The sequence below is a fragment of the Daldinia caldariorum genome (genome assembly GCF_022478825.1).
Source record: "Daldinia caldariorum strain CBS 122874 unplaced genomic scaffold F4812scaffold_1, whole genome shotgun sequence".
In the NCBI taxonomy this organism is placed as follows: Eukaryota; Fungi; Ascomycota; class Sordariomycetes; order Xylariales; family Hypoxylaceae; genus Daldinia; species Daldinia caldariorum.
The window spans coordinates 3089972-3111461 of NW_025953037.1; the positions used below are offsets into that span (position 1 = coordinate 3089972).

Genomic DNA, 21490 nt, shown 5'->3' on the forward strand with positions numbered 1-21490 from the left:
CACCCACCCCCCCCCCCCCCCCCCCCCCCCCCCCCCCCCCCGCCCCCCCCCCCGCGCCCCCCCCCCATTAGATCAAAAGCCCGTGGCATGGAATTCCAAACTTCGACACAGGTATATACTCCATTTATACCAACTAAACGAACTAAAATCTTTGAAAAGTTTAAGATATATTATTATTGTAAGAATGATATAAAAAGGCGTGCTAATCAAATTGAAATGAGAATTGTACTGTGTCTAGTTGGCACTTGAGATAATAATTGTTGATTAATAACCAATGCTAAGCGTGTGGTGTGGTATTGTTGGCTTCTGATTAATGATCATTATACGGATTATATCCCAAAGGTTTCAAATCCCAGGGCTCTGTCGCTATGATTCTATGAAGCGAAGAGATAGGTAACCCCGATGATTAGAAATGATGTAGTGGGGCTGTTGCATTCGCTCCTATGTTTATCTGATCTAGTATTAAACAATAACTTGACACAAGCAACACCGTCTTGCCAATTGGTAATCTATCAGCTAGGTATCTATAGTATGTACAAGTCCCCCCCACAGATCATGTTAGCCTTGTATTTGCATTTAGTACAAGCATTTGAGATTTGAGTTCCTGGGTCCAGGTAAATTTTCATATGGTTCAATGAACAAGCTGCCTTGCCAACCCAACCCAACCCAGGCCGATCCAAAGTCCAGAAGCTTCCGATATACGGCTACTTGTCTGTTGGAGACTCTCCTCGGTAAGGCTCAACAAATGAGATCCCTATCACATATGCCAACTTGCCTCAAACTACTACTACACGTACATAAATGATATGCATGTCCACCTACCTACCTACCTCTTATATGTAAGCCGCACGTACATGGAACTGCCTACATATGCTGTGAAACTCGGCAAGATGAATTAGATCACGTCGTGCGCCTATAAAACAAGTAAACATACCTCACTTGCTTGATGGAAAGAGCAGACCGACTGTAGTCTGTAGTCATATGGCGAACGCGGTGTGTAATGTAGCAGCGCTCTGTGGACAGGCGGGATATGATTGAGGTCGTATCATGATTCGTCATCTATCTCTAACCGTAAGTATGTATCGTTGCTGGCCATTCGGGATAGACCCTCCCTCGTTCGCCCACTCATATCAAGTCTAAATGAGCATCATTCACGTGATATTTTCTTTTTACCGTTGATCGTCAGGTCCATTGGCCCACGTGCCAACCAACGGAATTACCTGATGTAGTATATCTATACCCAGTACATGCAGCATTGCTTTGACAAGGTACCTATCTATCATCCATATTTTATGTGCAGTAGGTTAGATGCATACCAGCATGCCTAACCTAACAATACTACCCCTATCGTAGCTCAAGATGGCTAAAACTACCGTCCCCACCAGTACTACCGTTCCGCCTACATGTATGATTATAAATGAACTTGCTATGTACCTTAGGTACCTCCTATACAAAATGAATCATTCTGTATCATTCTAGTAAATTTTCTAGCGGCTCACCGTTTAGGGAGGTGGGGGGAGAATAGTGTAAACCGACCCGTGCTCTTTTAGAAACAAGCCCCGTCTATTCGAAATTGTTATGGCTAGTCTAGTACCTATTCCCATGTGGGCGAGGATAACGGAGATAGTGGTAATAGTTCATCTAATCTCCGAGGAGTCTCTTCTAGGTGTAGAAAACTCTTTATATGCATACACTATACGGATCTTACCTCCGTCCTTAGTATTTTAGGGCCCTCAAAGAAAGACGTCGACATTGATTACAGGTACCTAACCTAGTATAGGTACCTAACCTAATGCAAGCACTTAGAAGCTCAACTTGAATCATAATGCATCACTATCTCATAACGAGCCTTCCGAGGTGCTAGACGGAAAAGTAGTCCTAGGGTTTCACAAACATCTCATCTTTAATAAAACCTCAGGCTAGCAACGACTAGATTATGTTGTGCCTTTCAAAACAGTTATAGCTCCATCACACACGCGCGCGAAAGGGAATTTATTACGACGTGTGGTGACCATCTATAAGAGCCCCTGACTCCGATTGAGTGTCACGTGCAAATAAGACATAATAACTCGAGTTACATCGTATCCACAAGAAACCGCCTCGTATGCTTTCTCCGAACTTGTAGTCCTCTTTTCCCCTTTAATGCTAACCAGAGCCCCCTTCGCCCCAAACAAAAGCCTGCCTGGATGGAATCAAGCATCGAAATGTTTACCAACGCCAGCCATGCAAGGTAGAAGTAAGTATAGGGCGCGTTCGTTCGTTCCTTTTCCTATCCAGTAGCACAAAGACCTGATAATCTGCGTTGTCCCATGCTACTTCTTGGCAAACCAAGGACGAGCCCACGATGAGTACAGAAACCCCGATTGCGACTCTTTCGACCTAATAGAATTCAAACCACATCGTGTCTAGTCCGATTCATGTTTTGTACCTCATATATGGACTTCCTACGGGCGAAGGCGCGCGCCTCCACCACTCCTGTGACCGCTGCTCTTCGGCTTGTTCTTTTAAAGCTCCGAGTCCGCCCCATTCGCCTCTACAGCCATAGGACTGCCTCCTTGGCCATGTCGTCTTCGTGGTCGTAGTCTTCGAACAGGCCGTCCATTAAGGTTCATGCTCTCATCTTCATCGTCGCTGTCGGGGTTGGCCTCTGCATGGTGACGTGCCTCGTCTAAGTCTGAAATATTATCCGGTTTGTCTCGTAGCCACTGCATTCGTGGGCCCGAGCGTGCAACTTCCGAAACGCGGAAGCCGTAGATACGAGGCTCGTATATCTTGTTGCCACCTAGTCCAGGTGCAATGTTGCATGTGTACATGCCATTAAGCATCTCCTTATCGTCATCGCTTACGCGCGCATTTGCTAGTACATCAGCGCCCCGTCTTGTAAGGTCGTATTCAGGGAATGTAAGCAGAAACAATGCCCCAAACGTGCGGCCGAAAAATGCACCATCAACGGTCTGGAAACGGCTGTTGGGGGGCACGTAGACATCGAGGCACGAAGGACAAAATAGCTTCACCGTTTCCTCGCCAGGTATATCGGAGAGCCCAACCGGAAGAGTCCGAGACTGTTCGCAATGGCTTCGAGGACATACACCAAAGTGGCCTAACTCATACTTCTCAGACATCTGTTGAATGCCTGCCCGCGAACAGATAAAGCGTTGATGAATTAGGCCGTAGAGCATCTCGGCGGAGGATTCGATAACGGACAGATCACTAGCTATTCGACTATGGTTTCGTCGTTCGCCGTGTCGCGGACGGTCAATACCCTCGATAGATTCGTCTTCTTCGTCTTCTTCGTCCTCATCCTCCTCGTCGTCGTCCTCAGGTTCAACATCGAGTATCATCTAAGGCAAAAATTAGCAAAGCGAAAAGCACCCACGCATTCAGGTTTTAGCTGACCTCCAAAGCTTCCTTATACATCGCGACTTGGGTCTGCAACCCGGTTAGGTTAAAGTCATCTTCGATAAACTCTTCGGACACTTCTGCGAAATATTCGTGGCCCAGGAGGGAACAAAAGGAGGAAATCCAAGATTCCGGGGTACCAGATGATGAGGACATTCTGGCAAAATTTGGTGCGCCCGAAAAAAAAAACTCCTATGCCGAACAAATTCCACTCGCGTAGGAGTAAATATAAAGAAGGGTCGCAAGGTGTGGTATTGAAGAACCCCGCAACACCGTGGTTACTTGTGGTTAAGGGAGACAAGAAAAAGAGAGAGCTATGGCACCTGCATGACGCCGATGAAGGCGAAAACAGGGGCAAAAGCAGAGGAAAACAGAATAATTCAAAGAGGCTAGGGAGTAAAAACTACACCTATAGATGCCTGAAGCAGGTCTCGGCAGATGGCTATTGTGATACAATGGTGAATCAATATTGTGAAATAGTTGCGATGGATACCTTATGTGTTGATAAGTTTTGGCGGGGGGAGGATGAGAGGAGGGAGGCTACCAAAATTACAGTTTACGGATTCAGCCCAGTCTAGCCCAGGGCAGCCTTTGCGCGATAGTGGTCCGTGCGAATACAGATGCTACCTAGGTACATAACGCATGCGGCGTCAAGGTCAATTCAGTAGCCACACTTTCAAGCTGATAGGTCAAGCCGCAAAGCAAACAAGAAGAACCTGGTCCGTGCTAATAATTCCGTTATCAGATTTGACGACTTCGTTACAGGTACTGTACATAGTACATTAGGAGGTAGGTACATACCTAATGATTTACATCTTAAATTATTTCCACCAATACCTTGCTCCAATCACCATACCAGCCTATGACTTGACTTTCTTTCTATCGATGCTGTCTAAACTAAGACTCAACTCGCCAGGTGCCTTGGCGAGACACTGCTTCCGTTATTCTAAAGGTCGGTTTCAGTTTTCGTCTACTCCATTGACGAATCGAAGCGATAGTCAACTCGGGGCCAAGGACAACCCAAACCTCTTCGAAGACGAAGAGACAGAGACAAAGACAGAGGAGCATGTTACTCGCGTAAAGTCACTTATAGGCATTGTCGACTTAGATTCGTTTCGTAGAGACGCATGGGTCCCTGAAACCCCGTTGCTTCTTCAAAACTTTCATAACTTACCAGCCATGAAGAAATGGTTTCAGCACACCCGTTCCTGGACCAGCTTCTCAAGCTACATGCAACCATACGAATATCTCCTCCTTCCGTATGAATTAACTGTTCCCGAAGCTTCCCCCGAAGAGGAGGACTCGGCGGACAATGTCCTAGATTGTTTTCTTGCATGGTTGTATAAGTCCAGCGAGGATCAGAAGCCACGTCTGATGATAAGTCTTGATGCTATAACTCAAGCGTTAAGGGGCGACCACCCGTTTCGAAACTCATCTGGTTTCCAACAGTTCAATGCGCCCTTGGGCTTGATCATGAGCGCATCTCAATTCAATAAGACCCAAAAAGAACCCTCTAAGCGTATCACAAGCCTCTATGTTGCTCAATCTGACCTTAACGACCTGCCTGGTCCCCTTTTCCAAGACTTGCCTGTGCCTGATATTGTCAAATACGCCGGTAAGGGAGATATATACAATTCGAGCATCTGGCTCGGATTACAGCCTACCTACACACCTTTACATCGAGATCCGAACCCGAATTTGTTCTGCCAGCTGGTAGGCTCGAAGAGAGTACGTCTGGCAGCACCAGACCAAGGCGATGACATATACGCTCGTGTTCGCACCCTGCTCGGCTCTTCGGGTAATTCACGACTTCGGGGTACGGAAATGATGGAGGGTCGCGAACGCAAGTTACTTGAATTTGCTGTAGAGCCTTTAGATGAAGTCCTATTGAAGCCCGGTGATGGCTTATTCATTCCGAAGGGGTGGTGGCATCACGTTGTCAGCAATGGTGACGATGGGGAGTTGAACGCTTCAGTAAATTGGTGGTTCAGATAGCATCCATATCCTTCAAAAGCTCTTCGCATGAGTTATAATAAGTATCTCACCAGTTGCCATATTACACTCTACGACCTAAGTACCACTAAAACAAAGTACTAATACCTACCTCTCAATAGGCGACGTACTCTAACTAGTAGATAATTACCTAAGGTACCTAGGTACGTAAAGGCGTTTCCAAAGTCGATCTACATAATAGAGTATATCCAGCGTCACCCCTTAAATATGCTATGTTTTATGGATAATACTCTCGCTGGTATCATGTATGATAGGAGATTTGCATAACTTGGATATTATAACCTAGGTATCCTAGATTAAATACATATCAAGAAAAGACAGCAAAGGACCATTCGCGGCAAGTCTTAACTAACGAGACCGGTGAGCCTGTTGGCTAGCCAAACAATGTTAGAGGGGCTCGTGGAGACACAGATGAGGAGAAGGACCTAGGAAACGTGTCAGTTGTAAATTGTTCCAGAAGTCTTGTCTTATTGTCTGATCGGTTGAATAAGTCTTACTACTAATGCACATCCGTCTCCTCGTGCTCGCAGACTGAAGGCTCGCATTAACAAATAGAATGTGTCCGATGAGGCTAGAGAGAAAGCAAAGGAGAAGTTGAAGAACGTGGAAAAGTAGATAGTACTTGAATTTCCGGGACTGAGCTGGTTTATGGGTACTTCAAGCCGATGTACATAGTGTGTTTATTACGACACTGTTCGCGAGGCGTTCCGATATACGTGGTTAGCAATATCACCCCCTTTAATTGACATCGTTCTGGTATAACAAATTGATAGTTATTTTTCAAACCCTCGCAGTGTTACAACTTCTGTACTTTCACTTAAGTGTTACCAAGCCCCGGTTATCAAAATAATTGACAATTTAGTCTTATTCAATTAATTGCAGCAATTTGTATGAAACTGTTTAGGGAGGTATGCAACACGGCTCTAAGAAGACCGTGATCTTGATCAGACCACAGATGAAATACAATTCCCCCAAAACGGCCTCAATAAAAATTGTAATCTACCACAACACATCCCCGTAACTACACTTCCTCGGTGAGCCCCAAAGACTCGTCACTAGGGTCGGCATAAGAGCCTCTAGGCTTCTCGCCCCTGGTCCTCTCCTTCAGTACATTCTTCTTATCAATAGCTTCGGCCTCGTCACGCGCTAGCATTACAGATTAGCCACCGATACTGATTGGCAAAGCGTCGGTGAAATGGCTTTTCTCACCTAATTGTTTATCAGAGTCGGCCTCAGCAGGATCAATAGGATCTTCGACATTCTCGTCGTCTTTTAGGACCGGGATGGAAGTATTGTCTTTCTGTCCCCCTGTAGCGTAAGACGAGCCATAGACCTGCCCTTCATGGGGCCCGGTAGGTAGTTCCCCGGACGCCTTGTCGTTTGCTTGGTGCAATGCGTTCTTAGACATGGTTGACAAGATTTGAGCTTGGTTAACCTGAAAATGTGAGGCTTTGATCTAGAGATGGAAATATGTTAACTTAATAATGCTGGTATTGTATGAGTTACATGATTCTATTTATCTATTTAATATCTGGTTCAGAGCAGTCGTCATACAAGCTACGCTTATTCTCAGCCACGATCGAAGGGATAGGTACATGCTGTCACTGAGGCGGTTGATGATATAATCATGACCGCGACATAGGCGTGTCTATCCCTTCGCACATCTCATCATGTCGTAACTACAATTCTTGCTACAGCTGATTGTGAATACCATTTCTAGATTCGCACAAGCAAAAAGAAAGTCTTTAGAACGTCTACTTGAGTATATCGATCGTAAGTGAACATATAACAAGAGCGAGTTCTTTAGGGATCGTCATGTCTTGGATCATATGATCATCACTCGAGGCCGTATGGACTATGCACAACGCTCTCTCTTTGTTATCACAATACTATTTTTTAGCTTTGCCCCTTGCTTTTTGAGTGGCTTAATGATAGCTATGAGAACATTACAATGTATTCTTCTGGGAGTACATTCTGGCTTAATATAACCAACAATATTCGTTACTCGAATATTCGAAATATTAACTCAGTGGTAAGAACTCCCATAAATAAAGGTGCGCTTCATAACATTTCGCTATTCAACGGTCCGGTATGAGAGCGGAACATAGAAAAGCCTTGAGAGAAGCTACGGTGTGGGACACGGCAATGCTAATCATGGCACATGCCGCTAGATCTGGACCATCGACTTGCACATTATGAGCCTTAACCGAGCGGGTATTGCTTTTGCAAAGTTGTTTGTCGTTTTTACCCATACTAGCGGCCTCGAAAATTAATTGAGCAGTCGACCCACACAAACCAACGCCACATATAATATCGACTGTTGAATTCAAACAGTAGCAAGGATTCGTAGAATGGTGAAGAGAAAATAAGAAACATTCAATAAATAAGTATAGACTTTTACAATTATTTTGGTATTATTTTTGTATTACTTACTGCTGTTTTGGCTGTAGAATTATTGAGTGACTGAAGTACCTAGGTTATTAGTTTTGGTAGGGCTGCTCATTTAAAATTCGATTACGCCAGCCATCTTTTCTATATCTGGTTTAAGAGAGAGGGTCGACAACCAAGGTACGAAGTAGATAAAGGTACCTGAGGTGGGTACTTACTTGTTCAAGGGGTATGTCGATATCGATCCAGAGTTTTATATAAATTTCCCTGCTAAGTTCTTTAGTGTATAACTATATCAGTTCTTGGGCATCAGCATCTATATATTTGAGGCGTGTCTATCTAGAGAGGGTTCGTCATGTTTTAACCTCATAATCTATGCTGATGGTACTCCTCAGACGCGGTCTAGGGACGTTTGCCGGCGATTCAGTCTTCGTCGACTTGCCTGCTTGCTTGATAGTTCTTAGAAAACGTATGGATGCATTGTAATTAACATAGGGTTCCTGGAAATTTGGTACAACAGGGGTAGATATATGGATATGACAGCGGGGAGACATTTCCGGGCAAGGGACCATTCGTTTTTGTGACATTTTGATTGGATTAAACAACTACGAGGCCTCGCAGTGGAGCTTACTCCGGGTTCCGAAATATTAACACCTTCTACTACGGCACAAGGATGCACATACTAGCCTTCGATCTCTTCCCGACGTTACATTCTGATGGAGGAGTCGTTGGTTTGCTTACCACGTACAATGTATTAACTCTAATCACGTAACAGGTAATCGTAACTAAACTCTTGCTTTGCTAACGGGACCTCAAGTTCTTCGAATATGTTGAATTTATCTTCATTAATTAGATGTTATATCTTCCGCCTAATGCTGCTATTACAAGGGGTATATAGGCTACCTATCATTCGTTATACCAGTGTAAATATCCAGTCCGGTTGCAATTCCCAAATACGCTAATATCAAATGCTTTCAATGACTTCCTGAGTTTCAACCTGAACCGTCACCGCCGAATTAATATTTGCGATATCGCTCCAGGGATTTTCTTTTTCCTGAATCCAACCTGTTTGAATCTCCCCACAGCACACGATGAATAATTTCACTTTGCCATTGACGTATCCCAACTCGACAGCTGTTGGAGAGGCCAAATTGCTCACAATAACACTTGTCGAGGTCTGGCCTGTCGAGGGCTCGATGTTAACCTTCCAAATAAATCCATCCTTATAACTGCATGTGTAGGCTGCCGTCTGATCCCGTGTGATAGCTAGTCCGTCACAATCAGTGATCTCGTCGGAGAGAATCTGTACGGGTCCGCTGACGCGGATTCCTACGGCCGGGTCATCGTGGACTCGTTCGATCGGAATGCGACCTAATAGGCCGGCGCTAGTATTCGTAAACCATATAAACTCATCCGATACACATATCCGGTTAAGACCAAAGAAATTTCCTTCACCTTCCGCTATCTTCATACTATCGTCGGCCATAAGTATCGTTGCCTTGCCTGTCTGTGTATCGACATGCCATATGCAGTTCTGAGTCGAGTCTGGTAGTATCACCACACGATCCGTAATAGCGATAACGGCTGCGCAGAGACCCGATTCTGGGATTTCGGCTAGCTTCGTAATTTTGGGTGGGCTACTGTCGTCTGGGCTGAGGACAACGCGCCATATAATAGGGTCGGTGAATTGGACACCGCTTAGATCGCCGATAGTTGACAGGACGAAATATTCATCCTTAGTACCTGGTATTGGTTCTGCATCGACGAGACCAGTCGTTTGATCTTCTTCAGTGAAGGTATGTAGTAGCTGAGGCGTTGAGTCCGGGTCTTCAGGATTCAATGTGTATATTTCAGGTTCGTCTAATCGACAGGCTAGAATTCTGCCATCGGGCCGGAAAGCAAATCCTTCGAACCAAGAATCAGATGGTAACTGCGTCACTAGGACGTAGTCCTCGTCAGATCCCTCCTCAAGCATCGCTGAATAATGGCTATAAAAATAAAAGGTGAAAGATATGATTGTAAGTAAAATGTGTATTAGATTCGGGTTGGCGAAAACAAAATGGATAATTCAGAGATCTTGCAACCTGACCGAGTATGAAATATGTACTTAAAACCCCTATCGTGACCAGCACAATAATAAGAGTTGGGCCCCTATCCCTGAGCTATACCGAGAATCTTTAAGCGGGCATTGCCCATTGCCCGCATGAACAATCCATGTGCAAATGCGGCACACATAAGTGGAGAGTGGAGATTAAGAAAAAAAAGATCGGGAAATTATCTTGTTGCTGTGCTAACTGCAAACTACAGGGAGTCTTCCTGCTTCTAGTTTGGATGCAAGGAGAATATGCTTAGCGCATTTTAAGTCATTTGAAGATCGCTGCTAGGGTAAAGATCTTCTTAGATTGGTTGATTATACACGTTCGTGATGTCTGTTTATACGCTTAGATACCAGGTATCGAAGGAGGTATGCTGCAGATACAAACAACTCGCTTTACGCGGTTGTTGGTATATATCCAAGTATTACTTCGTCTAGTTTGTACATCTTCGTCCTAAAGGTTCTCTACATAGTACTGATCGACTAGATTGCCAATGCTAGTTGCCATCGTCGTGGTAAGCGAACCATAATCGGTTAGGAGACTTACTTAACGCGAAAGTCCAACCGGTTCCCGGGTCCTGACCACGTAAGTCGCCCAGTCGCACCGACCACGGACGTGGGATTATGATCAAACACTTCTTCAATTATCGATCCGAGCGAGTTTCGGAAGGGTTCCATCAATTCCATGTAAGTATAGGTAGGTACCTGTAATTAAGAGATATAGAACCACTTGGTTACAGTTCTATCATCGACCTTATTACCAGATTTCTATAACCATGGGCACGGATTTAACTACCTAGTAGTAAACGATTTAGTCTAACCCATAATCCATAGCTAGAAGCCTTCCCTTGTTATTTCGATCAGCGCCAGTTAAGCAAGCTGTCCATTAAGTGATTGTTGTCTACTAATGTATTGTATTGTATGTAACTAACTGCAGATTACCCCGACTAACGTGTTTAACGGTTAGTCTATTATGGCATTTGCTACGTCCACGATGCTTTTAGCCCCATTAGTTTGTGGGTTAGGAAACGAAGCTAGCCAAGAATCTAAGCCAGAAAGACAATCAAAATGGCAGGACAGCAACTGAACCGAATTCTCAATCTTGTTCCGGGTCCACCGCGGATGCCCGAGCGTTCTGTCCCAGGTACCTACCTAAGGTTGTAATCATATGACCCAATCCAATCCCTATACACTATTTCTTTTGGAGAGCCCCAGACCATATCTGTAAGTAGGTACGAATACATATAGATATAATTCTCGGGTTATAACTTGAGAGTATAGCCGAAATTGAGCCCCGAGGTTGTTCAGTCCATTTGATGTTTGAAATATGTTGCCGTTCTTGTCGGGCTTTGCTTTTTAAGAGATCGCCGATGCCCATATAGTTAGTATGATAGGTAGTCAGCAGCGCCGTTGCAGCCGTCCGCAGCTCCCCTTGTCTAGTTTCCAGCCTTTTCTGTCAGAGATACATAGCCGTGACTGTGATAAGCTCTGCGGTTATGAACTGACGAATTCCTAAGCCTGCGGCTTAGAATCCGGTTGGATATCACATCCTTCAGAACGCCGTTAAGTTCCAATACTGGTGAATACTAGTACCCACCCCTAACACAACCATAAGCTCCGAACAAACAATAGATGGATCTAACCTATGTAAGCTACCTAACTTAGGTTACCTATTATTGTTATTTTGGGGGAGTCAACCTGAGTACCGTATTGCGGCTCAATTGTCTATTAAGTCATTTTCTTGTTAACACTTTGTTTAGTTTCAAGAGTAACTAGCTCAACCGGATACGGTTATACTACTACTAACTATACCGAAGGATCTGGGGCTTGCATTTCAATGCTTACGTGACACCAAAAGAGAAACATCTACATTGATAACGATGCATATTCAATTCATGATATCTGCGGCTTGCAAAGTGGTTGCGGCCGTTTTGTTGTCAATTAAAATACTAACATGCCCGAATTATTCTACAAGCTACCTAACCCAAAAGGCATCCTACGGCATGGGATGTTACGCCGGTGAGATGTTGAGGCCAATTCCAGAACCGACCTCACATTTAAAGCCAGGTGCAATGGGCTGGGGGAGGGTTAACTGACCACCAGTGCATGTGGCGAAATGCCGACCATCGTTAAGGCAAGTAAGATGACCTTCTACGCATGTCCCTGGATTAGTTGGAGAGCTTTCTGCGGGTGTGCCGGGAGATGGCAGTCCAGTAGGCGATGATAAAGATGCAGATGTCGTCGACACTGTCGAGATAAGGGAAGAGAACACGGTTTCGGTTTCGGGTTCCGGCATAGGAGTCGGGATAGGTTGATAGAGCGGGCTTGAACTGGAAGTTCCTGGTGGATTGCTCCCTTGCCCTTGCTTAGCTCGAGGATTTCCATCGCACTGCTGCTTGAACAAATTCCCGGCGCCTTCTGGGTGGTCTACTGAAGCACCAGGGTTTGGGAACGCAATCGCTACCTGTTGCTTCAGGGCTTCTCCAGTTGTGCACCCTCCTGATACTTCTCCCATGTTGGCCATGAAAAGTTCGGGAAAGGCTGCTTTCTTCACAAGCGACGCCTTACGAGCCGTACTGTCTGAACGTTTCGTCTTGGCCGAAGTAACGGCAATAGGCGCACAATTCATGTAATATTCCGGTTGACCTCCAATCCGAGCAAGCCACTAATATGAAGTCAGTATCGTCAGTTACAAGTAGTACAGGTTCAGAGTTAAGCTTCGCACCATTGGGAATTACATAGGCAATAAAAAAAAAGGGGGAGTACTTACGGTCCATGCAAAAATATAGTTACCTGGCTCAATGCCTTCTGGTATCTTGAGGGAGTATTGGTCATGATTTGGGCCGTCCAAGTTGCCTCTTTGATGGCGTGCAGGACATCCTCCTTCAATGGAGTGGATGACTTTCCATTCTGCAGCCTTAAGGGGGTAGGTTTCCCATGCACCGTCCTTGACTGGCCCGGACAAACTGAACTGACAGGAACCACCACCGTGGACTGCGTGTCCCGAAAATGAAACTCTTTGGTCCTCTCCAATAGCCATAACCGTTGGAGGTCCTTGGGGTTCTAATTTACCGCCAGCCGGTATCTTGCAAGGAAAGTCTTCGCCAGATGGCGATATGGGGTTAGTTGGGCCATATTGGGCAAACTGAAACGGCTTTGGAGCTTCGAGCACAACATGTGCTTTTGGAAGAGACATTAAGGCCGAGAAGGCCGTTATGCTAAGTAGCGTACGATGCATGCTGGAAGATAAGGCAGTAAGGGGGTAGTGTATACCGTACTGTTGTAGATTCCAAAAGCAAGAGCGTCTACGAAGTTGCTGTAAAGAAGGGCAGGATAAGTACTACATGTATTAAAGGAATAAGAAAGACAAAGAGTCGAGAACAATAATTTTATATCCCAGGCATACGGAAATAATAAGCTTAGGAGGTACCTATGATTATTTTAACCACCACATTCTATAAGAGTTGCAGTCACGGGAGACAACAAAAGACTAAATAACAATGTTACTAGATGAAAGCCCAATTCAACTAGAGACATAGTGCGAGTTTTTGTGACACATTTACTATCACAAAGTCTTGTTCAAACACTCGGTTCAGCTCTCTGAATGTCTTTACTCACAGTCATTCTGCAGTAACCGCATTGGACTCTTTCCCACTGCCTGGTGATACCTCTTTCCGACCGGGTTATCTATACGAGCATCATGCAAATGCTATCTACTATCGAAAATGCGGCTGGTGACAAAGTTCATATTTTAAGTCGTCTTGATAACGTAGGTCTTTCATTTGCCTTCCTTGTGGCGTCCTTTTAGGAATAGGACAATACTCCTATTCACGTAAGGTATTCGGCCAATAGATTTAACAGGTACTTATAGGATGCATCTCATCAGATCACAGATTTGATACTTGATGTCAAATGCCTCGCGAAATTCGGCAACATATCAACATACAATCGCATTCGTATTCTCCAATCCTCAGTATAGATGTCCTGTCAGAACAACTACCTGGTAGGTACTTAGCTTAGGTACCCTAGCCACCTATAATAGGCCTGGAAACTATCAGGGATGTATGCATAACAGGTACCTTACCTAGGTAGGTAGGTAGTGTAGTATGGAGCTAAAGTAGCTCCGAGAGGCAGCTCCGGTTACTCCGAGGGATAGTACCGGAGGCGCCGGACACTAGCGCCGGGCGCGCAGCGCCCTCGTAGATCTAATATTCACTCCGTGTATGACAGCCATCACGGGATCTCTCTGACACCTGAAGCCTGGGGCAACTGTGGTTTAGAGACAGCGGTCCCAATAAGATGAACCAAACAAACGTATCGTTAGGTACTTCTCATCTAGCTTGACGTAGGCCAAGCCAATTATTTTACTTTTTAGGCTTAACTGGTAATATTTAATATTTACAGGTCTGAATGCCTTCATTTTATATGGAATATTGTTAAATGAAATTATAAAAGGACTGAGCCCCCCAGATTCTCTAAAATTCGGATCTTGGTAAGATCAAGCCCAGCCACCGCGAGTCAGTAGTTACTCTGATCTGCAAGCTGTATTATGTACACCACTAAATGGGATCTTATACCATGACTCCTCGAGAACTTGGGGGCTTCGATGGCCCCAAAGAATGAGGATTAGTGGTCGCGCGAGCCTTTGCGTATGCGATGCAAGTATTATGTCAATTGCTCGGCGGTCGAACTCACAAGGGGCTGTCTATGCTATGGCGCAACGTGCTACGGGGATTTCTGATGTCTACACTCTAATATAATTGAGTATTATCCAAGTGAGCTGCAATTTAAGAGAGGCTCATGTCAATGCAGGAACATCGATAAGAGTTTAATTAACAATTAATATGGAACTTGGTCACACCCGTAACCAGCTTTGGCAGCATCATTTTCAAAACAGGTAGGGTTGTATTGGAGCTATAGCATGGACCGATTCAGGCTCTTCCTCCACATGAGGCTAACCTCAAAGCCAACACTACAACACATGATTCCGCCGGGAACCCGGGCCACTTTCCCCACGATCGTCAGCTTTAAGTCGGCACTTCACGTTCCACGCATCTGAATAGGTATAAAAGATCTTGGCACGCCGAGGACACGGTTTGGGGAAAATTGAGGAAGGCGGAGGTTCGATTTATCTACTCGATCGTGGCGAATCTACGAGAAATGGTATATATATATGTCCTCGGATATGAGCTGCTTCTGGAGTTTTGTTGCGTGCTTGTCACTGCATCGAAATCACTTGAAGGAGGAATTCGAAGACGTCGAACGCAATGGCCACTAACAAGCTTGCCCTCGGCCTCGCGGTCCTAGGCCTTGCCGCCGCGCAGAAGCCTGGAAACACGGCTGATGTTCACCCTCAGTTGACAACTTACCGATGCACCGTGGCTGACGGCTGCAAGGAGTCGACTAACTACCTCGTCCTCGACTCTTCTGCCCACTGGGTTCACCAAGCCGGTAGCAACGCTGGCTGTGGTGACTGGGGAAACAAGCCGGATGAGACTGCTTGCCCTACTAAGGAGGCATGCGCCCAAAACTGCATTAGTACGTAGAATCGCGAAATCTTATGTCTTGGTAGTCTTTTGAAAGACCGCAATGGCTGGTAACTAACGCGCTGCTATAGTGGAGGGCCAGACCGACTACAGCAGCATCGGTGTCAAGACTGACGGAGCTTCGTTGAACATGCAGCTAATCGTCGGCGACAATGTCGTCTCTCCCCGCATCTACCTTTTGGACGCGGCCAAGGAGAAGTACGAGCTATTGAAACTCACCGGTGCCGAGGTCAGCTTCGACATCGAAGCTAGCCATCTCCCTTGCGGCATGAACAGCGCTCTTTACCTCTCTGAGATGTTAGCCGATGGAGGTAAGAGTCAGCTGAACCCTGGTGGAGCTGCCTGGGGTACCGGATACTGTGATGCTCAGTGCTATGTTACTCCTTTCATCAATGGCGAGGTAAGCGATTGGCGCGTTTTCAGTTTCCATGATTCCTGTGCATGATGGTATCATAGAGACCTAAGCTAACGATTCTATTAGGGTAATGTCGAGGGCAAAGGCGCTTGCTGCAACGAGATGGATATCTGGGAGGCCAACTCGCGCGCTAACCAAATTGCACCGCACCCTTGCAACCAGACTGGACCGTACCTTTGCACAGGAGATGAGTGCAAAGCCGACGGTGTCTGCGACAAGAATGGATGCGGCTGGAACCCCTACCGCCTCAACCAGCCTGACTACTACGGAAGGGGAGCGGATTTTCAAGTTGACACAACCAAGCCCTTCACGGTCGTTACCCAATTCCCTGCCGATGAGCAGGGCAAATTGAAGGAGATCCATCGCTTGTACGTCCAGAGCGGCAAGGTGATTAAGGCCGAGGTCGTGAAGAAGACTGGCGTACCAGAAGTCTCGTTCACCGACGACGAATACTGCGCTGCGACCGGCGCGAGCAAGTTCATGGATCTAGGCGCCCACGTGCAAATGGGCGACGCTCTAACCCGAGGTATGGTCTTGGCTTTCAGCATCTGGTGGGATGAAGGGACAAACATGTCGTGGCTTGACGGTGCCAAAGACGGTGCTGGCCCCTGCAACGCTACCGAAGGAAACCCCTCCAACATTCGAAAGATCGAAGCGCACCCCGAAGTAACCTTCAGCAACTTGAAGTGGGGAGAGATCGGATCGACATTCCCTGCTGCCTAGGCGCAATAAAGAAGCGCTTCGGAGAAGATAAACATGTATAGATATACCATATTAAATAGATATTGCGTTTAAGCCTTATATTGCCATTCTATGATGATTATCTTAAGGGCTGTACTGAGTAGATTTCTCCCTTCGCTTGTTCATGGACAGCTGATCCCACATTTACCTCTTGTGTTAGGTACGGATACCTACCTACCTAATGAACAAGTATCATTCACACGCCTAATAGATTTAAATCCGTATCGAATGATCTAGAATACCAAGTATGAACTTCACTGTGACCATGCTTTGAATATATGTCGTATTCCGCCTAACCGAACGTGGAATTGACACAATTGACTGGTTTAGAGTGTAAGAAGGACGCGATTTGGATATCTACCTACCTAGGTAACTTGCAGTTGATGTTAGCTCAATCCGCCTTAGGGAACCACAAACAAAACAATATGGTTTCAAGGTTTCGCCCGATTGGATGCGGACCGAAACATAGTAAGACCACGACTCAGGCACAGCCATATGTAGTATTAAGCAGACCGCAAACTATAGACTTTCTGATGCACGACTGTATGCTAAACAGGCGGTATGCTTAAGTCTTCAGCTAGGGCTGAGCTCGCTGCACCTATCGAAAATCTGTGTTGCAACACCTTCACCGACTCTTTGAAAAGTGACATAAGCGATGCCTTTTGGAACGCACCACCACTGGTTTATGTTTCCAATATTGCTGTATGACAGATGATGACGACAACTATTCTTAGCACATGGGGAAGTTCCCTATTGGCACATCTCTACTGAGAACCTGTCAGCAAGCAGATCTCATCGCCATAGGGCTGGATTGACCCGCCCCCATTATCAGTCGCGTGGAAGCGGATAGTCACCGAAAACGAGAAGACGACACATAAAGCGAAGATAATATATATAAATATAGGCTAGCCTACTACTCACTTGCGTAAGACCGCACACAGCCTGACACCCCAAGAGTTTAGATTCATTCTATAAGAAGAGAGCATATCCGTTCACACATTCGCCATGCAAGAAGAATACATCGTCTCTAAACGTTATACCAAACGTTCCACACCCAGCCTCGCAATACGTTTTGCGCAATTCATCAGCAGCGGCAAGCAAGAGAATATCCGCGAGCGACCCAAGGGGGCTCATCAGCACTAATGGGGATAAAGCTCAGGTTTGTATTTATTCTGCGATTCGTCTGATTCCCTTGAAAACGTTGACTGACGTATTCTGCTGTCAGCTCCTGGTGGTGGGGAAGTAGGAAGACCCAGGCGTACGACGAATGGACCGATAGACAATACTCCTATAAGAGCACCTCGTATACACTACGAACTCGATAGTTCTACGACCAATTGATGCGGCGCTGTGGTCAATCGACACGATGGGCTGTAAAGCTATCAAGCGAGCAAGGCTAAACTCCGAAGATTGTTTCTATACGGGCGTCTACTAAGGAAGGATTGGTTTCAATTTCAGCAAATACTTCACGACTATTTTACCAACAGCTACCTCTTACTTAATACGACGAATTGGAGTTTCGGAGTCTGGTGTCGGGGACAAAACGATGATTTTAACTATTTGGGTATACCTTTGTATTGTTTCTTACAGCTAGGCACAACCACCAGTACTCCTTTCAAGTATACAATACCATACAAGTTCATCTCCCACACACTGATATAGATCCTGTAATCACGGTGATGAGGCCCGACTAAGGCAGTAACTGCCTGGCCGTTGCTCACCACCCTACTTACCCTCTTAGATACCTTCATGCTCGTACGGAAACAATGCGGATAGGCTCCAGCCTTAGTTTTGTATCCAGGCATCAAAGTTCCCACATTCTAGGAATTATTTAACTCAATCTTGCGCAGATAGAACGAAAATTAAGACAGACACGATCCATCCCAATACACGTACACTACATCAACGACAACTGCCACAATGTCTTCCACTCGAACGAATGCCAAAGAAAAGCCTTTGGAGCATACATCTGCCCCTACTAACTCCTTCGTATCAACGCTGATACCTGACTCAGTCAGAGAAGCCAACATTCGGATGGACAAAATGAGCGAAGCGATCGCAAAATCTATTGCCAAAACCGAACAGCGGCAGGATCAATTGGACGCTAGACTGAGCAATATGGAGCCATTGATGGAGGAGATGGCGAATATAGGTAAAAAACTGGCAACCAGAATGAAGCAACGGGAGAATAACTTGGAAATGGAGCCAAAACAACAACCGAAAACATCATCGTTAGTAACGTCGTTAGCACTAACGGTCATAAAAGCAAATGATCCGGATCCCCGGGCATTTTTCGAGGCACCGCTCAACTCTCCACCACCACACGTTGCTCGGAGGCTAGCTGACGGCAGGTTCAACCTCGACATCCCGTATCTTGAACTTTTAGCACGCACTCCCCAAGAAAGATACGTGATGACGGCGTGGCCGAGCGTGGCGCTACCCGCCCGAGTTGAGAAGTTCCAAGGTTCATGCCAGGATACAAACAGAGTCGAGATACCCGCCAAACTCAGACTGCTTTGGGCCGACGATACAGCGCTCGACAAGCTTGATGAGATCCAGAGAGTATTGCAACGAGCTCTCGTCCCTTACAATCGCTGGCCGATGCGCGTAGCGTTGGAGATGGAGGCGGACTTTAAAACAATAGCTATGTTTATACAGAATTGGAACCCGGACTGGGTTACGGTTGTAGAGGCTATACTGCAAGTCCTAGCTAACCATCACGTCATTCCCCTTCGCCATCCCGTCATGGAAGGCATGTAGTTGTACGGGTAGCAGTTCTGGTCCTCGGATTAGTTGGCAATACAATACAATACACACGTATTGGGGCAGAGAAGGGAGAGAAAGAAAGAGAAAAAGACTCACTGAGTCCTAACTAGTCCTTATCATTAGTGATGATCAGAATAGAGAACTGCCGCGCCAATACTATCCCCTTGCTTTCTAATGTAGTGAAGTGACTTCCGCAAAATTCTTGTTATAGTAAAAAGGAGGTATGTTTCGCTTATAAAGAATATAATTTTTAATCCCCTAAGACAAGGAGAAACTTTGTAAGAAGGGTTCAGAGGTACCAAGGTAGAGATTCTAATAAGTTGGATGACGTAGATGTATTTTCGCAAGGTTGCTCCTATAGCTGCATAACTTAGGGTTATGCTACTAAAGAGTACCCAAAAAAATAAGCCTTAGAGGTACCTTACAGAAGCTTATCACTCCATCTAACATCCTAACCGCAATCTTGTTTCATCCCACTACATCGACCTAATCGGTCATATACACCCCCATCTCTCGCGACCCTCGATACAACATCCTACGAAACCCACCTAGAGACAGAAATCCATTCCACGTCTATCCCACCGACCGATCCCACCGGACCAACCGCCCCACCGCCACGATGCAGGGCTTCAACATGGGGCGCTACGTGCCCCCCGACGTAGAAGGGACCACGACCGGCAACAAGCTGCACAAGAAGCGCCCGCCCGGATTCTCCGGTGGCCAACAGACAGTACGCTTCGAGATGCCCTTCGCGATCTGGTGCGCGCACTGCCCGCAGCCCACGCTCATCGCGCAGGGCGTGCGCTTCAACGCCGCGAAGCGCAAGGTCGGCTCGTACTTGTCGACGCCCATCTTCGCCTTCCGCCTCTCGCACGCCGCGTGCGGCGGCGCCATCGAGATCCGCACCGACCCGCAGCACACGACGTACACGGTGACGGAAGGGGCGCGGCGGCGCGACACCGGCTCCCCCGATCCGTTGTCCTCCTCTTCGACGCTGCTGCTCCTCACAGACAACAAAGAACGCGAGGACCAGCGCGCCAGCGCGTTCGCCAAGCTCGAGAAGACGATCGCGGACCGGACGGCGGCCGCGGGCGCGCGGGAGCGCATCGACGAGCTGGCGCGGGCGAGCGCCGCGCGGTGGGAGGACCCGTACGAGCGCAACCGGCGGCTGCGGGCCGCGTTCCGGGCCGACCGGAAGGAGCGCGAGAGGGACGGCGCGGCCGCCGAGGACCTGCGCGAGAGGATGAGCCTAGGGATCGAGCTGCTGCCCGCGAGCGACGAGGACGCGAGGAGGGCGGCGCTCGTCGACTTCGGCCCCTCGTCGGCGGAGGATCCTGCCGCGGGCGGCGGGGCGATGGGGCGCAACAAGGCGCTTGCGAAGCCGTTGTTTTTTACGAGTTCAGGTAGCAACAACAGTAGTAACAATAACGATAACAAAAATAATAGCGCGGATATGAAGGACGATAAGAAGAAGAAGAAGACGAAGGACAAGAAGCTCAAATCCGAAGTCGCCGCTGCCCAGATGCGAGACAGTCTGGTGTCGGAGATCGTTGGGAACACGCGGGTGGCCCAAGACCCGTTCCTGTCGCTGGACCGCAGCAATGGGGATACCAATAAGGGACCGGCCAGGATTGCTGGTATCAAGAGGAAAAGGCAGGAATCAGAACTTCAAAAACAAGAGGAATCCAAGCCGCCCGAAAAGGGGGAGGCAGCTGATATGGAGCAGGAAGCGAAAGGTATAGTATCGTTGACGTCGTTGGTCGAGTATGATTCAGATTAGTATATCTCTACGTCGAAATGGCGTCTCAGAGGAAAAGGGGGGGTTCTTGTTTTGGTCATTATAGAGATACCCGTGTTCGAATATGGGATATAGCATGCATATCAGGGGAGTTACAGGGAGCACAAGGCAAAAAAACACTGCTGAGCTCATCGCATGGGACTAGACGTGTGTTGATTGATATTTATTGATACCCTTGTTCTATAACAACGATAAAAGCAATGAATTGTGCTTGCTTCCTAACGATATGGGGCGAAAACAACAAGTTGGCCAACAACGTATCGGAGGAAGTGAAGTAAAAAAACAATGCTAGCTGTTGAGAAAAGTTGCAATTCTAGTAGACGGCTCGA

At 46.7% G+C, this 21490-nt stretch overlaps 8 protein-coding genes across 8 annotated transcripts; 4 read left to right on the forward strand and 4 right to left on the reverse strand.

Annotated features, from left to right (window-relative positions):
- Window positions 1–1770: 1770 nt before the first annotated feature.
- On the reverse strand, window positions 1771–3939 carry F4812DRAFT_411192 (casein kinase II regulatory subunit-domain-containing protein). The gene is made up of 2 exons (XM_047932595.1): window positions 3397–3939; window positions 1771–3341 (listed from the first exon to the last, which is right to left on the reverse strand). The coding sequence occupies exons 1-2, from the start codon at window positions 3553–3555 to the stop codon at window positions 2505–2507; spliced, it is 996 nt and encodes a 331-aa protein (XP_047795312.1). The 5' UTR covers window positions 3556–3939; the 3' UTR covers window positions 1771–2504.
- Window positions 3940–4205: 266 nt separating this feature from the next.
- On the forward strand, window positions 4206–6032 carry F4812DRAFT_411195 (Clavaminate synthase-like protein). The gene is made up of 2 exons (XM_047932596.1): window positions 4206–5435; window positions 5514–6032. The coding sequence occupies exon 1, from the start codon at window positions 4285–4287 to the stop codon at window positions 5392–5394; it is 1110 nt and encodes a 369-aa protein (XP_047795313.1). The 5' UTR covers window positions 4206–4284; the 3' UTR covers window positions 5395–5435; window positions 5514–6032.
- A 227-nt stretch (window positions 6033–6259) lies between these two features.
- On the reverse strand, window positions 6260–7175 carry F4812DRAFT_35110 (uncharacterized protein). Its single transcript, XM_047931732.1, has 2 exons — window positions 6622–7175; window positions 6260–6558 (listed from the first exon to the last, which is right to left on the reverse strand). Exons 1-2 carry the CDS (start codon window positions 6818–6820, stop codon window positions 6434–6436), a joined length of 324 nt encoding a protein of 107 aa, XP_047795314.1. The 5' UTR covers window positions 6821–7175; the 3' UTR covers window positions 6260–6433.
- A 1364-nt stretch (window positions 7176–8539) lies between these two features.
- Window positions 8540–10308, reverse strand: F4812DRAFT_411217 (uncharacterized protein). Its single transcript, XM_047932597.1, has one exon. The coding sequence runs from the start codon at window positions 9773–9775 to the stop codon at window positions 8765–8767; it is 1011 nt and encodes a 336-aa protein (XP_047795315.1). The 5' UTR covers window positions 9776–10308; the 3' UTR covers window positions 8540–8764.
- A 1281-nt stretch (window positions 10309–11589) lies between these two features.
- Window positions 11590–13303, reverse strand: F4812DRAFT_35164 (uncharacterized protein). The gene is made up of 2 exons (XM_047931737.1): window positions 12666–13303; window positions 11590–12560 (listed from the first exon to the last, which is right to left on the reverse strand). Exons 1-2 carry the CDS (start codon window positions 13131–13133, stop codon window positions 11907–11909), a joined length of 1122 nt encoding a protein of 373 aa, XP_047795316.1. The 5' UTR covers window positions 13134–13303; the 3' UTR covers window positions 11590–11906.
- A 1859-nt stretch (window positions 13304–15162) lies between these two features.
- Window positions 15163–16579, forward strand: F4812DRAFT_449219 (glycoside hydrolase family 7 protein; the record flags this gene model as incomplete). The annotated part of the gene is made up of 3 exons (XM_047935949.1): window positions 15163–15433; window positions 15513–15841; window positions 15923–16579. The coding sequence occupies 3 exons, from the start codon at window positions 15163–15165 to the stop codon at window positions 16577–16579; spliced, it is 1257 nt and encodes a 418-aa protein (XP_047795317.1).
- A 1654-nt stretch (window positions 16580–18233) lies between these two features.
- Window positions 18234–19701, forward strand: F4812DRAFT_411229 (uncharacterized protein). The gene is made up of 2 exons (XM_047932598.1): window positions 18234–19374; window positions 19460–19701. Exon 1 carries the CDS (start codon window positions 18518–18520, stop codon window positions 19355–19357), a length of 840 nt encoding a protein of 279 aa, XP_047795318.1. The 5' UTR covers window positions 18234–18517; the 3' UTR covers window positions 19358–19374; window positions 19460–19701.
- Window positions 19454–21143, forward strand: F4812DRAFT_464950 (DUF455 domain protein; the record flags this gene model as incomplete). Its single annotated transcript, XM_047938395.1, has 1 exon — window positions 19454–21143. The coding sequence occupies exon 1, from the start codon at window positions 19983–19985 to the stop codon at window positions 21141–21143; it is 1161 nt and encodes a 386-aa protein (XP_047795319.1). The 5' UTR covers window positions 19454–19982.
- Between the last annotated feature and the right edge of the window lie 347 nt (window positions 21144–21490).